General features: G+C 28.1%; 1 protein-coding gene across 1 annotated transcript; it reads right to left on the reverse strand.

The window, feature by feature from the left end:
* Positions 1 to 347: 347 nt before the first annotated feature.
* Positions 348 to 5,963, reverse strand: LOC113366870 (RAB6A-GEF complex partner protein 1-like). Its single transcript, XM_026608519.1, has 15 exons — positions 5,747 to 5,963; positions 5,520 to 5,629; positions 5,322 to 5,453; positions 3,575 to 3,670; positions 3,317 to 3,460; positions 3,138 to 3,252; positions 2,800 to 2,924; positions 2,441 to 2,667; positions 2,123 to 2,373; positions 1,731 to 1,922; positions 1,437 to 1,606; positions 1,192 to 1,319; positions 951 to 1,112; positions 693 to 886; positions 348 to 607 (listed from the first exon to the last, which is right to left on the reverse strand). The coding sequence occupies exons 1-15, from the start codon at positions 5,961 to 5,963 to the stop codon at positions 348 to 350; spliced, it is 2,523 nt and encodes an 840-aa protein (XP_026464304.1).
* Between the last annotated feature and the right edge of the window lie 15,056 nt (positions 5,964 to 21,019).

Consider the following 21,019-nt stretch of genomic DNA (forward strand, 5'->3'; position numbering starts at 1 on the left):
TATTGGGCAGTTGTCTCTAGAGCAGACCGCTCTCATCTGCATTTCAAATTTTGTCAGAAAGAAGACCCAATTCTTATATTTTGTTTTATATTGCTGGGAAATAGCTGAACTTCTCATCTCATTTGATATGACTAATAGTCAGATACCAAATTTTTTATAAAATTTAAAAAATGGCGAAGTGCTGAATTAGTGAAAGTACACTATATATATAATGCTCTTATATATAATTTACTTCTTACGTATTGCATGTGAAATGAGATCGTCAAATTATAAAATCGTATATATTAAATTTAATATCAATAAAATGCTCTGTCTATTAAGTTTAATTATATTAAATATTTTATTACTTAACTAATAACACAACCTGAATTTTCATTGCTTTCATGATTTGCAACATCAACTTCATTTAAATTGGATGTATTACTATCACATGCAACCATATTACCATTCTCGCATAAATGGGAATTATTAAAACTATTTTGAGTATGTATACTTTTATTTGAATTTTTTACTGTTCCTTGACTACCATGTATGGAATTTGTGACATCTGTATGGCTAATGCAAGATTGAGATTTTGGAGATGTATTTAAAACTTTCCTCACATTTTCTAAAATATAATATTACAATTATTGCACATTATTAAAATCCTAGTACCTCAAGAAAAAGTAAATGAATTAATTAATTTATATTACCTCCTGTGCTACTTGTGTTCTGTTCATTTATTGCTATTAGATCTTTGCTTATACAAGAAATTGCTTTATCAACATTAACAGATTTCTGTTGAGTTTTAACAGACAACAACCGATTCAACACAGAAATTTGGTTTTGTATTGCTAATATGAAGGGAACATAACCAAGACATTCAGATTGCGCCCATTGACAAATGCTACAAATAATAAATCATATTAAATATAAATACTCATACAATTAATGCACAAAAAAAACATTACCTATTGAGTCCATCTCGAAGTCTACAAACATTTTCAATACTTTGTTCATTAGATTTTGCAGCACTGGAAGTTCTTAAAACTGCCATTGCGTCTTGCAAAATCACTGCTATAATTAAAGCCCATTCCAAGCAACCTGCTTCCATAAACATTTGCAACAAATACCTTCAGAAAAGAAAAACAATATTCAAACAATTATTTATATTATTTTGAAACAATCTACCTAACAACAAAATAATTTTACCTAAGTTGGACCTCTGCTTTTGGACTTCCTTTTTTATGTGTTTGATTAGATATTGATTCTAATACTGTATTATAGCACATCTCCACATCAGGTGATTGCAATGATATATCCTCAGTCATATGAGACATCTAAATACAAGTTAGAGATGAAATAACTAGTCGTGAGTAGCATTTTGCCTTTTGCCCAATACATATACATAATCACTCACATACACACACACATTACGTTAACTGATTCATGATTACCTGTTCACTACATATACTTGAAAAGTCCTGTGAAACAAGTTTAGCTTCAATATTATTTATTTTTTGATTAGAATAAGAATTGCTAGCGTCGTTGTAATTATTTGCTATATGTTGTGGTGAAACCACCATGGCACTAATTGTTTCTTGACTATTTACAGGCGTAGAAACACCTGCAAAAAGTAAAATGTTGTAATTCCAATTATATATTGCTGTTATAATTACATGGTTCAAAAACAATATTAGATTTATCATCAATGTTGAAAATTGAGAGTAGAAATATTTAAAACTGCATACCAGTGGTATGAAAACCTCCGGAGTAGCTCATGTATCCACTATCACCTTCAATTTTGCCATGATTCTGAATCATTGATAAGGAAGTGGGTCTATTAACTACAGAGTTTGATGAGCATTCCGGATTGAATATCTTAGTCTCCATTTTATAACCAGGTACATTGGATTGAGTTTGTAAAACATTTTTTGATACTGCTGAAATTAAATGAATAGAAAATGTTGATTATTAAATCTAATTTCAACTTATTAGCTCATTTTCAATTTATTAAGGATCAATTTCTAACAAATTAATATTATTTACTATGCATTACAAACTGATTTTTTTATTCTCCTGTGTTAGAATATGAATAGAAATTGAGAAAAAGCTTATTTATTTACTATTTTTATTAATATACCAGTATTTTTGCTTATATCATGCTCTGGTTTGGGCCAGTCAAATTCATCATGTAAACTTTTAAGAGCTGTGATGAAACAATCAACGCGAGCTGCTCGATCGCGCTCTTTATTTAGCCATCGAACTAGAGGAAGATCCAAAAAAGCTGATAGTTGCCCAAGTTGAGTGAGTTCTCTACAACTTAGAAGTCTTCGAGCATGTCTTTGAAGAATCAGATCTATAAAGAAATGTTCAGCAGAAGATGCACTATCCCTAAAATTAAGTGATTTCATTAACTCTCATAATATACGTATACATTTTTAAATATTGTTCTTGTTACTTGTTTTCATTCTTCATACTGCTAGTGGATTTCTTCCTTTGAGTATTTTCAGTAATAATAGAACTACTGGAAACTGGAATAGTTGTTTTCGTTGAAACATTTTGTTTCTTTAAAGACACTGCTCCAGGCGATATCATTTGTTTCTGCGTTGTAGGAAAGTTAGCATTAATTCCTTCAATTTGGGCTTTTGGAGATAAAGTTGTACTGAAACTACGGCCTCGAGCAACCTAAGACCAATAGGAAAAAATAGCAGATAATACAGGAACAGAATAAAGTTCATGATCTGAACATAAATGTTAGGCGTGTTAGAGTATAGACATAAATGCATACACGTCCCATGTATTTCTTAAATTTCATACCTGCATAGATCCAAGAATAAGTGATAATTCTTCAGCATTTGGTATTACTGGAGGAGACTGTTGACCCAGTCCTAATTTATTGGGAATAATAAATGATGTCCTGGGTGATTCTATGTCATTAGGATCTGAAATATGAAAATTAATTTAATTGTTTATAAATAGTAACTGAATTAGATTTAAACTTAATATTTATTATTAACTCCAAATAATTAATGGTTTAAATTCTTATAACAAATTTATTTCCTGCAAAAGGGAATAAAATGTTATACGTATACACATTGCCAAACCAGCAATAAGCATTAAAGCATTAAAATAAAATACAAAGAGTTTAATATTACCTATGGCCCTTAAAAACCGTACTAGATCCCTTGACAACTCCCATTTAGATTTTTCTAAAGCTGTGTCCAACAAAAGGGTAGCAAACTGACGACTAACTGATGATGGTTCAAGATTCTACAAATTATTAGCATTGAGTGCAAGTTCACAGAACTAAAATAGAAATATGCACGTAATATACCTGTAAAATAATAAGATAAGAAGCAGCAGTATCAAGCTGTTGTTTAGCCAAACATTGCTTAAATAATTCTTTGGGCTTCCCGGCTACACTAAATAAGCAAGGCCAAAGCGCTATTTCCGTTTTTCGTGCACATTGAACAACCGTCTGAGAAAACAATTTACAGTTATCACACAGTGGACTAAACTCGGATTGAGAAACTTTATTTATTGAAAATAAATGTAGTTTATACTCAGAATAGCTTTGACATCAATCAACAACCTGCAAATAAACTGGAAATTCTTGAATAAACTCGATGATACTGGGAAGCTGGGCATCTGGAATGGGTTCCTTACAAGTTGCTTCTTCTTCTAAAACCTAATTTGGAACAAAAATTAATTTAAATGTGAAAATTTGCTTAATAACACATGAATGTATATATATATATATATATATATATATATATATATATATTGAATGGTAGAGTCTTGGATTTGTGTATATTTTGTAGAGTTTCGAACAAGAATCCAAAAATAATACAAAATAAAAAACAAGAAAAGTTTTTAAAAAAACAATTTCTTTATTTAATTATTTGTTTATTGTCGACGTTTCGGAACTAGGTACGTTCCATCTTCAGGACATCTGTCAAGAAACATGATCTTGATGAGATTTTAGCAAACAATATGTTTAGGAAAAGAAAATTTTCGTTAAAAAAGCTTGTTTAGTGAAAAAGTGCTAACAAATATTCAAACATACAGGTAATTAATTCAACTTTGTCATTAACCTTTTCTTAAAAAATTTCCATAACTTTCAAAAAAATTTTCTATTATGTTTAATATCCTGTTCTGATAATCCACTCATTTATTTTTATCATTTTTATTTTGAACATATTATCATATTTCTGTACATTATTATATATTTTTTACAATTTAATTCATTATTTAAGAAAAATCTATTTTCTTTTCCTAAACATATTGTTTGCTAAAATCTCATCAAGATCATGTTTCTTGACAGATGTCCTGAAGATGGAACGTACCTAGTTCCGAAACGTCGACAATAAACAAATAATTAAATAAAGAAATTGTTTTTTTAAAAACTTTTCTTGTTTTTTATTTTGTATTATTTTTGGATTCTTGTTCGAAACTCTACAAAATATATATATATATATATATATATATATATATATATCTTCTATATATATAAAAATAAGTCTGGTTTTCCTTCCTGACGAAATAACTCCAGAACGCACGAACCGATTTCGACAATTTTGCATTCGTTGGAAAGGTCTCGGGCTCCGAAAGGTTTATAGCTAAGAAAATTAGTTGTGCATGGCATCGTGCCTTAATGCAAGCTGCTGGAACTTCACGCACCGTAATTAAAAATTCGAGTAATGACATTAGTGAGAATTATCAGAATTATGCTTGGTTAAGTCAACGAGCACTTCTTGCCGCAAAGAATAATGATGTACACGCCCTGAATTTCACCATTCAATCAAAATTGCTGGCGATTTGGTGACATACCAATGATTCTGACTGGTCTTCCGTTTGACTTCAAACGATTGCAATTTCCAGTTCGCCTTGCATTCGCAATAACAAGTCGCAAGGCCAATCGCTTAGTGTTTGCGGGATAAATTTCAAATAGATTATTTAGAAAATCATTGTTTTTCACATGAGCAGTTATACGTTGCCTGTTCACGAGTTGGAAAACCATCCGCTTTGTTTGTGTTAACGTCAGACCAAATAACAAAAAATTTGGTTTACCAAAGAGCACTTCAATGAAACGGATAATTTGCGGATTCACTTTCATTTACTTAGAGAAGTTTAACTAAAAAACACTTCATTTTTGTAATCAAAATAAATTCGTTACTGTTGTATAATAAAAACAAATTTTTCCTTTTAAAATATAAAACAAACAAAAAATTTCTTCATCTTTCTCATCTCGTCGGGTTTGCTAGTATATATATATATATATATATATATATATATATGTTTAATATCATAGTATTTTTATTTTTTATTTCATATCATACCTCATGCAGAAGTAATTCCAATGAATGTGGAAAGTAAGGAAGATTTGTACAACTGATTGCAATCTCGTATGCGTGATATCCTAAATTCCTACGTATTAATTGACGAAGTATTTGGTGAAGATATACTTGACTCTGAAAATATAATAATTTTAGATTCTTCTAATAATAACTAATGACTAAAATCATAATAAACCATACAGTTCTTTCCAAAACGCAGAATGGTAATGAGAATTCGGAATTAGAGTCTGACGTGTAAAGAGTTGTATCATTCTCTGCGCCTAGTATTATAGCATCTTCGAATAAAATAGCTGTAAAGTAAAATATTAAGGTAAGAAAACATAGCAACAACTGTGAACGAATGAGCAAGACTCAATAAATATAGATGTATTCATTAAAACAAGTAAATAAATAAATAAATCCTTTACCAAGAGGATAGATTTTAAGATGGAATGGAAGCATAATCCGTTTGCTCATAAATGCGTGATGATGTTGTAGGCGATCACCAGCTCTTGGAAATATTGGTAGCCAAACTCGCATGCCGTGTGCTCCACAATATAGCCAAAGGGCTTCAGTCAAGTGGGGCTTGTCTGCACGAAAAACAGACGGGGCCCAAGCATTTTCCACGCATGAAGCAAGCACCATGGGCGGCGAACAGGTGTATGTCTGGAAAGGAATCTTGTAAATAAATCTTCGGGAATAGACATATTTTTCGCAATCTTTATCTACTGTATACTACTACTGCAGTATACACTACAAATTAGTGGAAATAGTCACTATAGTTATAAGTTATCGATAGTGTTCTATTAGTGAAAAGCTCATATCCGATTTTTTTCTAAAAAACGAGCTAACGTCAAATTATTGCCAAAAAGCCAAGAATACTTTTTTAAGACTTAAATCTTGGCTTGTTCGTTTTGGAGCATTATGATATTTTGCAACCACAGGCTGCAGATTCCTGTCTAAAGCAGCTTGATATCAAGTAGTTGTTGTATCAGTTTTCACTTGCAACTAGTCATTTTTGTTTCATAAAAGTTTATAATCAATAAATTTTATATATTTTTATACAAATGGATTTTATATTTTTATATACATAACTATTTTCCATACTGGTGACCCCTTCAAGTTTACTGCATATATCACGACACTATATATCACGAAATATATAATCGAATGCTAATCTCATAACAAAGAGAATGAACAAAAACCTTTCTTCTTAATTGCTGTCTTAGTGAGCATTAGAAATAGTTCTGATTGCTGAACTCTGAACTTACATAATTAGTACACAAAGTAAGATGCAATTTTTGTTTGTTTGTTTTATATATTTAAAAAGCGACCAAAACTACTTAATCCATGACTTTTTTCTATTGCACATCTCAGCCTATAGTCCAGTCATTTAAGCTTAATTTAGGTAAGAATCTCAGAATTCGAGATATCTAGCTAAAGTTGTCTCAAAACCTACATATGGTAGGGTGTCAATAGGGTGTCATGGGTATCTCGAATTCCGAGGTGAACTTACTATTATGACTGGACTATAGAATTTTTTGGAGAAGGCAACGCAGCCTTCAACCATAAGATTATATTCGAGATCTATAATCTCAAGAAAATATTGAGACCATACTTCTTGATATCAAGTTGGTTGGAATCAAACCTGGAACAAGCTGGTGCTAGTCCACGTTCTTAACCAATACACAGAAACGAACTCAAGACGCAAAATTCGAAAAAATACATGAATATTAACAACATTCAATAATTTTTTGTACATTAAAACCTCTTTTACCATAATTTCCATTTAATTTCACATAAAATGCATAATAATTTTATCTTATCCAGTTACAATACTTATCCCGGAATTGAACTCTTAAGAAGTATACGGAAAAGAAAACAATCTGACAACATGTGATTTATTATAGAATGTACTATACTAATAGATGTTTTGAAAATAATGTATTCAACATTTTACTTGTTCAATTTAACAATCGTTAGAAAAATCTCTGCAGGAAATATATTCATAAAGGTGTGAGCCATCTCCAAATAGGATCTTAAGTGACCATGTAATGATACAATTTTTAGACGTTATGAAATTATTATAACTTTTTATTAATCTCTCTATTTTTAATTTGAAATTTATTACGTAAGAATATTCGTTAAAATGCGTTAGCTCATAAATTTTTATCTCTAACTACAATCCTTTAGAAATTTTTATCTCTAACTACAATTTAATTAGCAACAATATATTAGCAGAAAATATATAAAGGGATAGAAAGTGGAGCAGGTTTTCTTTTTTTAACATTTTTCATATTCAGAATATAAAGACCTTTCTCTCACAGGAGGTAGTAAGCATAGTACAAAAGTTAGGCATGAAAAAACTGTAATATTACATAATATTCATATTCTAATTTTTTATATTTTTTATCTTTGTTCTATTTGCAAATTGACGAAAGATTATATTATACATTTTCATGAAAATGAGAAAGTGTGAAAAGCGATCCGGTCTGTGCTTCTATATTTGCATTTAAATATCGCAATATAGTTAAAGCGGAAGGGAGCTCTATTTACTCTTTTATTTACATTTGTTCGAGATCGAAAAAGTAACGATGCAATTGTTCCAAATAACATGAATTAAATTATATATTTATTAGCATAATCGTGCTTTGTATATATATATATATATATATATATATACAATTATAGCATGATTATATTAATGAACAAATTTATTCACCGCCGGATCTTCATAACACTGTTCAAAAAAATTATGTATACCGATAATTTAAGTTCAGCCAAATGTAACTTTGTTTACTAGTTTTCTTGCAATGCATGTTTATATTTTTATAATTATACATTTATGAGTATAAAATGCGTGCTAAATATACACTTGAAGCATACAATGAAGTAGATTGAAGTATAATGTTGGAAATTGTGTAAATATTTTACTTCTCTTTTTCAAAATAAAGAATCTTTATTAAATATATATTCACAAGCGAACGCAATGCATATTTAACTATATGCTATAGCATTAATTTTCATTGTGATGCAGAATGACATAAATGCTATAGCATTCAATTAATTTTATATGACCTTACGTTTTGGTAATTATTATACCTGCCCAGGTAAAGCCTAAGTGATTCTTTAGGTATTTTCGTATTATCTTATCTTTTCCCGTAGTCACTAATCAGCCTGGGCAAGCACATTGCATAAAATAGAAGCGTAATACTTAACGTGGATGCTATAGTATTCAGAGTATATAGCGAATAAAATATGATCATCTTATCAAGGGTTTTTTAATCAAATTTCGGCTATCACAATCAATTTTACTCTCAATGTTTGCACCTTGCTGAAACTTCTGTCCGCGAAATTGTTAAATGCATCAATCAATTATATCATTATTTTTCTTATCTGTTTTTAGGGTATTTATTAAATTATTATTTATTTTTCGATCATTGATCATTACATCAATGTCATTGCCAATAAATATAATGAACTTGAAGAAAATGAATGAAAATTATTGCATGCTATCGATTTGCGTTTTGCATTCATCCATACAACTGTGCCATTCACATTAATTAAAATAATAATTCATTGGCAAATGTGTCTTCATTCTAGAAAATAACTTTCATTAGGTAATATTTTGTTGCTTTTGATCTAAAACAATCATAAAATATAATTGCTACGTATTTGTGCACCATGAGCAATCAGTGGAACAAACTAAATAGTTGTATAATTAATTTAAAAGAGAAAGATTATAGGTCTTACAGATATAAATAAAAATTCAAATTAATTATACTACTTTTCGAGTTCCACTGAATGACGGTCTGGATGTAAACCGAAAGGTATGGATAAATAAAGCTTTAATTCATATTTACCTTCCCGAAGGAAAAGTTTATGTTCAAGAAAAAATCTGGTAAATGGGTATGTGTAGCCATTTTTGACTTTTCGTCGATGTTTTCTCAAAAACGACTGGGCCGATTACGTATGCGTTTAGTGGTGTTCCGTTAGGCAGCTACTGATTGCAGTTGACATAAATATGTTTGAAAGATCATCAATTGAAAATCGTATTGATTATTTTTTATTGAAAGCGAATATATTATTTTCAAAATAACAATTGAACATTTTACTTAAATAGCTGAACTTCAATTCTTATTAATTACGTTGATTATGTATATGAATTGGGAAGTTCAAGCAATGTGCCTAAGGCAAAATCCTACTTGTAAATAGTTGCTTTAACTTTTTTTACTTGGTGTTATTGCCCACGTCAACAATTTTATAAATATATATAACAACACCAACTCTCAAGCATGGGATTGTTATGATAAATGAATGTTATCGTGAAAATGGAAAACTCGGCTTGTTATTTCTTAATTTATGATAATAATATTAAGGGGTATTCTAGTGTAGAGCGATGAATTTTAGGTCATTTATAAAGTGTCGTAAAAGAAAGCAATGAATGTTTTTACTATCCATTTTTACCACTTATTTATTAATTTATTAAAACACAAAACAAAAATTCAAAAACTAAAAAGTTGAAAATTGTAAAAACTGGCAGCTGATGAAGTGGGTGGTCTCAAAAAATTGGCACCTCAGTCTTGACATGATTTCAGCCCTCCTAGCCATCGGAAATGCGAAAAATAAGAAGATTATTAATCTACAATGATGTCGCAATCACCCGAACTAGCGATGAGCAAAAAATTTTTTTTACAAATTGGCGACTGTTTGAAAAAAATGTTTTTTTTTTTTTAAGTTTCTCGAATTTTTAAAAAATAGTAAAAATTGGAATTGTGGATAATCCTAGTTCGGGCTATAGATAGGTCTATAAACAAGACTCTCTGAACATTTCAAGTGAATCGGTCGATTAAAACTCGAGAAATCGTGTCAACAGTACTGAAAAAGTCTGTTCTGAGAAAAACGCATTTAAAGTTGCCTATATCTCCAAAAATGATTCAAATTTTCAAAAACCTTCTCGTACCCATATTCTTAGATAGTTAAACTTTGAAAATATGAAATAAAAAAGAACGATTTTTTTGAATTTCTACACTAAAATACCCCCTTAATGCACCAGCCTTGTAATAATTTTAAATAGAACAAGGAATTAATTATTCCCATATGCGAAACATAATTTATTGCATTCATATTACAACAATTGAGTGTAGAAAAAACTTTTCCAATGAAAACTGTTGAAGGTGTTGTAATGATGAATTCCTTACTTAGAAGTTAGTACTTTTGCGTGCGAATGATTGATGGGCAAATATCAGAATCACCAAGTAAGGCATAATTGTGCGGATATAAAATAGTTCATGTTACGCTGGTGCTTTTTATGTTTGGTAATCGGTAATACTAATGTTATCGTAACGCACTGCTTGATAATTATTTATTTTAATTATATCATTGTGAACACCAATAAACTAGAAACCAAAAGCTGTAAATTATATTTCGATGCTTACATAAAATTACGCTCCCAAAAGAATATTTTGTAATTTACGGAAGTAAGCCAAACGTGTCAAATAACTGCTATCATAGATTATATCATATCATACCATAAATGCCCATATTTATTTATTTATATAAACGCCAATCGTCTATGTAATATAATTTTAATAATTTTTTAACATTTAATAGTTTTGTTATTACATGGTCTGTTAAGATCCTATTTGGAGATGACTCACACTTTATGAATACATTTTCTACCGAGATTTATATAAGGATTGTTAAATTGAACAAGAAACTAGTTGGTATTGGTATTTTAAATAATCGACTTAATAAAAAAGAAATTAATTTATGAGTGATTAAAAGTATTCCGAGAGGATTTATTACACATAATTGAAAACGAACGAGTATCGGTGTATTTTCTAAAAGCAAATTTTCACAAACCAATAATTTTTATAATTGAACCAGTTTTCGTAGGACGTTAATGGTTTAGTATGTTCATTAAGACCAAGTAATCTATCGTTATACCAAGTAAATCATCTAATTTAATTCTAACAAACGTCAGCAAAACTACACATTTTCTTTGATGAATTTTTAAAATTAAACTACTTGTCGCAAGGCCGTAATATTTCAGTAAGTTCTATAAGACCACGATATACATAGCAAAGAAAGTTTATAAAAATCGGCTTAATTTTTGGCTTTTAAATTTCTGAAATCTGTTCAGGCGTTTTTGAGCAAACGTGGATGAAAGGTCTAATTTTGAAAAAAAAATGACAAAAAAAAAAAACGATTCCCATCAATCTTTGGAACGATTTTTGAATTTTCAGAATCGATTCAGAATTGCGGGCTAAAACGTGGACGAAAAATTTTTCACTTTTCTGCTATTTATAAAGAAACGTCTCGGCCGATCGGCGCACCAACGCTAGTCTTTATCGAGATATATCGAATGGCTTCTAAATTTTTGAAATCGTCCCAGCCGTTTTCGAGAAAACGTCGATTTACGGCGAAAAATCTGTTCACATACAAGCGCACACACATATACTTTTTCCAAATTTGGTCTCATTCGATTCAGAATGGCTTGAAACGTCGAGAAAACATAAAATTAGCGAATCGGATTTTTTGATGAAAACAAACTTCTCATTCGGGAAGTTAAAAAATGTCATTTTTCACAGCCATTGTAGTATTGATTACAAACATTGTAGTAATTTTACACCCATTGTAGTATTTTTACAAACATTGTAGTAATTTTACGCTCATTGTAGTAATATAACACCATTGTAGTAATTTTACACCCATTGTAGTATTTTTACAAACATTGTAGTAATTTACACCCAATGTAGTATTGTTTACAAACATTGTAGTAGTTTTACACCCATTGTAGTATTGTTTACAAACATTGTAGTAATGTTACACCCATTGTAGTATTTTTACAAACATTGTAGTAATTTTACACCCATAAGTTAAAAATGTCATTTTTCACACCCATTGTAGTATTGTTTACAAACATTGTAGTAATTTTACACCCATTGTAGTATTTTTACAAACATTGTAGTATTTTACGCTCATTGTAGTAATTTACACCCATTGTAGTAATTTTACACCCATTTTAGTATTTTACAAAACATTGTAGTAATTTTACACCCATTGTAGTATTGTTTACAAACATTGTAGTAGTTTTACACCCATTGTAGTATTGTTTGTAGTAATTGTAATAATTTTACACCCATTGTAGTATTTTTACAAACATTGTAGTAATTTTACAACACCATTTTATAAACTTGTAGTATTTTTACACCCATTGTAGTAATTTTACACCCATTGTAGTATTGTTTACAACATTGTAGTAATTTTACGCTCATTGAAGTATTTTACGCTCATTGTAGTATTTTTACAAACATTGTAGTAATTTTACACCCATTGTAGTATTGTTTACAAACATTGTAGTAATTTTACGCCCATTGTAGTATTTTTACAAACATTGTAGTAATTTTACACCCATTGTAGTATTTTTTACAAACATTGTAGTATTTTACGCTCATTGTAGTAATTTTACGCTCATTGTAGTATTTTTACAACATTGTAGTAATTTTACACCCATTGTAGTATTTTTTACAAACATTGTAGTAATTTTACACCCATAAGTTAAAACATGTCTTTTTCACACCCATTGTAGTATTGTTTACAAACATTGTAGTAATTTTACACCCATTGTAGTATTTTTACAAACATTGTAGTAATTTTACGCTCATTGTAGTAATTTTACACACCATTGTAGTAATTTTACACCCATTTTAGTATTTTTTACAAACATTGTAGTAATTTTACACCCATTGTAGTATTGTTTACAAACATTGTAGTAGTTTTACACACCATTGTAGTATTGTTTGTAGTAATTGTAATAATTTTACACCCATTGTAGTATTTTTACAACATTGTAGTATTTTACATACACCCATTTTATAAACATTGTAGTAATTTTACACCCATTGTAGTAATTTTACACCCATTGTAGTATTGTTTACAAACATTGTAGTAATTTTACGCTCATTGAAGTAATTTTACGCTCATTGTAGTATTTTTACAAACATTGTAGTAATTTTACACCCATTGTAGTATTGTTTACAAACATTGTAGTAATTTTACGCCCATTGTAGTATTTTTACAAACATTGTAGTATTTTACACCCATTGTAGTATTTTTCAAACATTGTAGTAATTTTACGCTCATTGTAGTAATTTTACGCTCATTGTAGTATTTTTACAAACATTGTAGTAATTTTACACCCATTGTAGTATTTTTACAAACATTGTAGTAATTTTACACCCATTTTTATAAACATTGTAGTAATTTTACACCCATTGTAGTATTTTACACCCATTGTAGTATTGTTTTACAAACATTGTAGTAATTTTACGCTCATTGAAGTAATTTTACGCTCATTGTAGTATTTTTACAACATTGTAGTAATTTACAACCATTGTAGTATTTTTTTACAAACATTGTAGTAATTTACGCTCATTGTAGTAATTTTACACCCATTGTAGTATTGTTTACAAACATTGTAGTAATTTTACGCTCATTGTAGTAATTTTACACCCATTGTAGTAATTGTTTACAACATTGTAGTAATTTTACACCCATTGTAGTATTTTTACAAACATTGTAGTAATTTTACGCTCATTGTAGTAATTTTTACACCCATTGTAGTATTTTTACAAACATTGTAGTATTTTACGCTCATTGTAGTAATTTTACGCTCATTGTAGTATTTTAACACCCATTGTAGTATTTTTACAAACATTGTAGTAATTTTACACCCATTGTAGTAATTTTACACCATTGTAGTATTTTTACAAACATTGTAGTAATTTTACACCCATTGTAGTAATTTTACACCATTGTAGTATTGTTTACAAACATTGTAGTAATTTTACGCTCATTGTAGTAATTTACGCTCATTGTAGTAATTTTACGCTCACATTGTAGTATTTTTACAAACATTGTAGTAATTTTACACCCATTGTAGTATTTTACAAACATTGTAGTAATTTTACGCTCATTGTAGTAATTTTACGCTCATTGTAGTATTTTTACACCCATTGTAGTATTGTTTACAAACATTGTAGTAATTTACACCCATTGTAGTATTTTACAACATTGTAGTAATTTTACACCCATTGTAGTAATTTTACAACCCATTGTAGTAATTTTACACCCATTGTAGTATTTTTACAAACATTGTAGTAATTTTACGCTCATTGTAGTATTTTTAATTTACAAACCCATTGTAGTATTTTACAAACATTGTAGTAATTTTACACCCATTGTAGTATTTTTACAAACATTGTAGTAATTTTACACCCATTGTAGTATTTTTTACAAACATTGTAGTAATTTTACACCCATTGTAGTATTTTTACAAACATTGTAGTAATTTTACACCCATTGTAGTATTGCTTACAAACATTGTAGTAATTTTACGCTCATTGTAGTAATTTTACACCCATTGTAGTATTTTTACAACATTGTAGTAATTTACACACATTGTAGTATTTTTACAACATTGTAGTAATTTTACGCTCATTGTAGTAATTTTACGCTCATTGTAGTATTTTTACAAACATTGTAGTAATTTTACACCCATTGTAGTATTTTTACAAACATTGTAGTAATTTTACACTCATTGTAGTAATTTTTACGCTCATTGTAGTATTTTTACACCCATTGTAGTATTGCTTACAAACATTGTAGTAATTTTACACCCATTGTAGTATTTTTACAACATTGTAGTAATTTTACCCATTGTAGTATTTTTACAAACATTGTAGTAATTTTACACCCATTGTAGTATTTTTACAAACATTGTAGTAATTTTACCCCATTGTAGTATTGTTTTACAACAAACATTGTAGTAATTTTACACCCATTGTAGTAATTTTACACCCATTGTAGTATTTTTACAACATTGTAGTAATTTTTACGCTCATTGTAGTAATTTTTACGCTCATTGTAGTAATTTTACACTCATTGTAGTATTTTTACAAACATTGTAGTAATTTTACACCCATTGTAGTATTTTTACAAACATTGTAGTAATTTTACACCCATTGTAGTATTGTTTACAAACATTGTAGTAATTTTACACCCATTGTATTGTTTACAAACATTGTAGTAATTTTACACCCATTGTAGTAATTTGACACCCATTGTAGTATTGTTTACAAACATTGTAGTAATTTTACGCTCATTGTAGTAATTTTTACGCTCATTGTAGTAATTTTACGCTCATTGTAGTATTTTTACAAACATTGTAGTAATTTTACACCATTGTAGTATTTTTACAAACATTGTAGTAATTTTACGCTCATTGTAGTTTTTACGCTCATTGTAATATTTTTACACCCATTGTAGTATTGTTTACAAACATTGTAGTAATTTACACCACACCATTGTAGTATTGTTTACAACCATTGTAGTAATTTTACACCCATTGTAGTAATTTTACCCCATTGTAGTATTTTTACAAACATTGTAGTAATTTTACGCTCATTGTAGTAATTTTACACCCATTGTAGTATTTTTACAAACATTGTATTTTTACACCCATTGTAGTATTTTTACAAACATTGTAGTATTTTTACACCCATTGTAGTATTGTTACAAACATTGTAGTAATTTTACACCCATTGTAGTATTTTTACAAACATTGTAGTAATTTTACACCCATTGTAGTATTTTTACAAACATTGTAGTAATTTTTACACCCATTGTAGTATTTTTACAAACATTGTAGTAATTTTACACCCATTGTAGTATTGTTTACAAACATTGTAGTAATTTTACACCCATTGTAGTATTGTTTACAAACATTGTAGTAATTTTACACCCATTGTAGTATTTTTACAAACATTGTAGTAATTTTACACCCATTGTAGTATTTTTACAAACATTGTAGTAATTTTACACCCATTGTAGTATTTTTTACAAACATTGTAGTAATTTTACACCCATTGTAGTATTGTTTTTACAAACATTGTATACTAATTTTACACTCATTGTAGTATTTTTACAAACATTGTAGTAATTTTACACCCATTGTAGTATTTTTACTAACATTGTAGTAATTTTACACCCATTGTAGTATTTTCAATAACATTGTAGTAATTTTACACCCATTGTAGTATTTTTACTAACATTGTAGTAATTGTTATTTTTACACCCATTGTAATATTGTTTACAAACATTATAGTATTTTTACAAACATTGTAGTAATTTTACACCCATTGTAGTATTGTTTACAAACATTTTAGTAATTTTACACCCATTGTAGTATTGTTTACAAACATTGTAGTAATTTTACACCCATTGTGGTATTGTTTACAAACATTGTAGTAATTTTACACCCATTGTAGTATTTTTACAAACATTGTAGTAATTTACACCCATTGGACTTATGTACATCAAATTATCAAATATTTTATAGAGATTTTAATACTGTGTACATATTTTGTGTAATTTTTTTTTGGGTTCAGTACCAAGATTTTTAATTTCAGTATGAAAAGTTCTAGCAATTTGAATTAAGGCACGATGCCATGCACCCCACTAGTTAATAAAAATGTTAAAAAGATAAATTTGGTTATAATTCTTCTCCCCCAGAACCTGGTTATATATTTCAGGCGGCACCCTGAATCATATTGGTAAAGTGGCTCGGCACACCACAGTTAAAAGCTTGCCGACCCCTGATCTAGAAGACTATGATATCTACCGTCAAAAAAAAAAATCATAAAAATCGTCGAATTTTTTTTAAAAAACTTTATTACAAGAAAATTTTTGAAATTGATCGAACCGGCTTTGAGAAAACGTCGATTTACGGCAAAAAATCTGTTCACATACACGCACACACACACACATACTTTTTCCAAATTTGGGCTCATTCGATTCAGAATGGCTTGAAACGTTGAGAAAACATAAAATTAGCGAATCGGATTTTTTTATGAGAACATAAACTTCTCCTTCGGGAAGTTAAAATGTTGAATACATTATACTGATCAGAGTAAGTAAATCTGAGGAAGTAAATTTCGTTGGTTCCGCAGTGAAGTACAGCAATCATTTGTTTGATTGCGTAGCATAAAGCGTTGCGAATCGCCTAACGATGAAAAGCATACAAACAACCAAACTCTCTCGAAACAAAGCACATTATTTATAAATACTCTATTGGAAATTACTTTGAGCTCTTGCTCTTGCATATTAACTATGCAGATAAAACACAGGGAAAGCGTAAGTATCCATCTAAACTCGAAATTGCCAAATAAAACCATATACTTGTTCAGAAGATTTTTATATTTTTAATAATAGGATTTGCTATCCTCCTCTTGAGTTTTGATATAATATAATTAATTTAATATTATTATATTAAAACTCAAGAAGATATTAGCAAACCTCCAAGAGGAGTATAGTATTCCATTGTAACAATAGAACAGCTGTAAATACCACATCAACCTGGTGAAATACATTTTTCATAATGAATAATGATTTTCATAGTAAGATGTTTCATAATTTCGCTTATAATTTTCCGAAAATTAAAGTTCAAATTTAAAGTAAAAGACTTACATAAACCACGACCAATCGTTCCCTTTAAATTTTAAACATTAGTACAAAGTAAGTTTTAAAAAGAGATGTACGATGTACGATTGCATACATTTTCTTTAAAATGTATGCAATATAATTAATATGTAATGGCAAAATTCATAAAAAATTTATTAGTAATTAAATAACCTACAAATTGAGCTTGTGGATGCAATAGAAAAACATGAAAAATGATAAGAAATTGACAAAAATTAACAAGTTTTAATATTCTCTATATTAGCTTAATTTTTCCGAATTGATAAACAAATGTCTATTTATAATAGATCTATAGTTCATATTAAATAGATAATATTTTCGCATTAATTCCGATTCCGAAATGGGCTAAACAAATTTGTGAGTATTTGAAATAAATTATCATGATTAACTACATTAATTTGACTGTATTTTTTATGTACGACCATAGTGGTTCCTAAAGTGAAAAAAATATTATTATTTAAGCAATTCTGATTCCATCCAAAATGATATTTTAACAATATTATGTATTTTCTCCACATATTTAATAATTATTATTGATTAGTGAATGATTTGTTTATTAATAATAACCTAATATATATTTTATGTATATAAATTTTAAATATGAATTATTCCTTCCCCTAAAGGGTCGTTCTATTTTTTGATAAACTTAATTTTTAAAATAGTATGAACTATTTAGATATGAGCAATTTAGATTTATTTCGATAAAAATTTAAAAGTGATTTTCAACTTTCTTCTTCTAACTTTAAATGATTGATTGATACATTATTTTTTCATTAATGATATCCGACTTCTAATAAAAACATATTCAATAATTAATAACATTAATTATGTTATTAATTATAGCCGAATAAATATCTCGTGTATATAAATTTTGAATATCATGCTTATATAAATAATTATGAATATACAATAATTAAAATCAGTTAATTGAAATATAATTTACATAATGCATACAATCCCCATAATTATTAATAAATTAATAAGTTAAAGTGTCATTCACAAAATATTAAAGAAACTGAATCCGGCACATACTATTATTGGGGATGATTATTTTAATAGTAAATAATCGTATACTAGTGTGGGTATAAAAATTTTCATGTATATTGAGCATTAATTAAAAATTTGTGATTTTGGGGACTAAATTAATACGAAGTGACATAAATACAATTTTTTGGATCTAATTATTATGATTATTAATTGTGATTTACTGTAGATTAGTTTTAACACTTTTGCTCGTATATGAGAATGATGTGAGGCTATATAGATGGAAAGGAAAAGAAACACTTTCCATTTTCAGTTCTACAAACGGCAGTATAAAAACGAGGGAAGATACTCGCTAATCATACAGTTCAGTTTGTGTGATCGTATCAATAGTTTAAACAAAAAATAAAACATGTTTAAGGTAGAAACTTACTAAAACATACTTTAATTTTTGTTAAATTTTAGATTATTTCATATGTTTTAATTGGATTCTAAAAGTGTTTAAAAACCGATAAAATCTGGCCTTATGGATAATCTAAATCGCATTAATATTTAAATCTAAATTCTAAAAATAAGTCTTATTTTTTATAAATTTCTAGTTAATTACACAAACGAAAAGTTAAATTTTAAGATACTTAGTAATTTGATAAAAAAATAAAAACAAAAAAATATACTAAAAATGGATTGGCGATAAATAATCATCGTAAATCAATATAATGATTTTTGATTCCTTATAAAAAAACTTAATAGCAATCAAAATCATGTAATTGTATAAGCTATCATAATAACTTATAAATTATATTATTTTGATTGCTGTTTATAATATCAATAAGAGAATAAAAATATAATTGCAAAATTTAAAAACATTAAAAATGAGCTTATAAATTTTCTTAAAAAATTGTGATATTAAATTTCGGTTAATATACTATAGAAGTAAATATCATAGTTCATGAAAACTACGATATAATGACAAAATAATATTTTTAGAAAAATAAAAATTTAAAATTAAATATATAGAATTTAAATTTCCTTTCATAATATCCAAACTTTAAAAATATTAATCCGTTTTCGGCTATTCTAATTAAACTTTGTATTTACATCATATATTAAATTTATTGCAACATCATATAATACGTTTCGCAACTGAAAGTAATACTATATTTTATGAACACATTAAATGTTTTATCGTCGTACAACAAAGATTTTGCATTCTATGCATCAGCATGAGAAAATTAATGTTGCAAGCTGTTGGATAATTTATAAATACTAATAATATAAATTCCTAACAGTCAATTAATGAAAATAGAAATTTTACAAATTGCATTACAACATATTCGTCTCTAATTTAAATTTCATCAACGTGTCGCAATAAATTGAATTGATACTTTTGAATTAAAAGATATATTACGCTGATTAATTTAAGGGGACACAACTAGTGTGAAATTTCGAAAAATCGATTTTTTGTTTTTTTTCATATTTCGGTAGATTACACCTTTAAAATAAATATATAAAATTTCAAATCAATATCTCAATAGTTTTTGAGTTACAGCCATTTAAAAGTATATATATAGTTATATATTATAGTACAACGATTATTTTATCTTTAAACGCGTTTTTCTCGAAACAGCATTTTCCGAATTTGCTGCAGGTGATTACTCAAAAACGAATGATCCGATCACTATCAATTTTTTTTACATGTTCTTTATACAGTTCTCCGTAAAATAAACTATCGATTTTTCGATCGGACAAAAATCGATTTTTGGCAGTCGAAAAACGACCAAAATTTTGGCTAAAATTCGACTTTTTTTAAAAAAACGCCGCCATTTTGTCAATTTTTGATTTATTTTTTTCATCGTAGTTCATTTACAGACAATATTATCTAGTTTAACGAGATTTTTTTTTTATTATCATCCACGTAGAAGGCCGGAATCACTGCAGCAGTTAAGGCCCTTTTTTTGTCGCGCCGTTGGAGACCGACGATAACTTGAAAAATATTTAATTTTTTCTTCAAAATTTTACTATGTATTCTTAAAACATGTATAAAATATTTCTAAAATTTTGAAATGATTGATAAAGTAGTTTTTTTAATATAAATTCCCAAAAATCAGCTTTTTTATAGGGGGTTACACTAGTTGTGCCCCTTAAAGATTTATATAACATTGATTTTCAGATAATTT

Source organism: Ctenocephalides felis, unplaced genomic scaffold, assembly GCF_003426905.1.
Source record: "Ctenocephalides felis isolate EL2017-DRISC unplaced genomic scaffold, ASM342690v1 CF-g0.4_SCAFFOLD_01170, whole genome shotgun sequence".
NCBI classification, from domain to species: domain Eukaryota; kingdom Metazoa; phylum Arthropoda; class Insecta; order Siphonaptera; family Pulicidae; genus Ctenocephalides; species Ctenocephalides felis.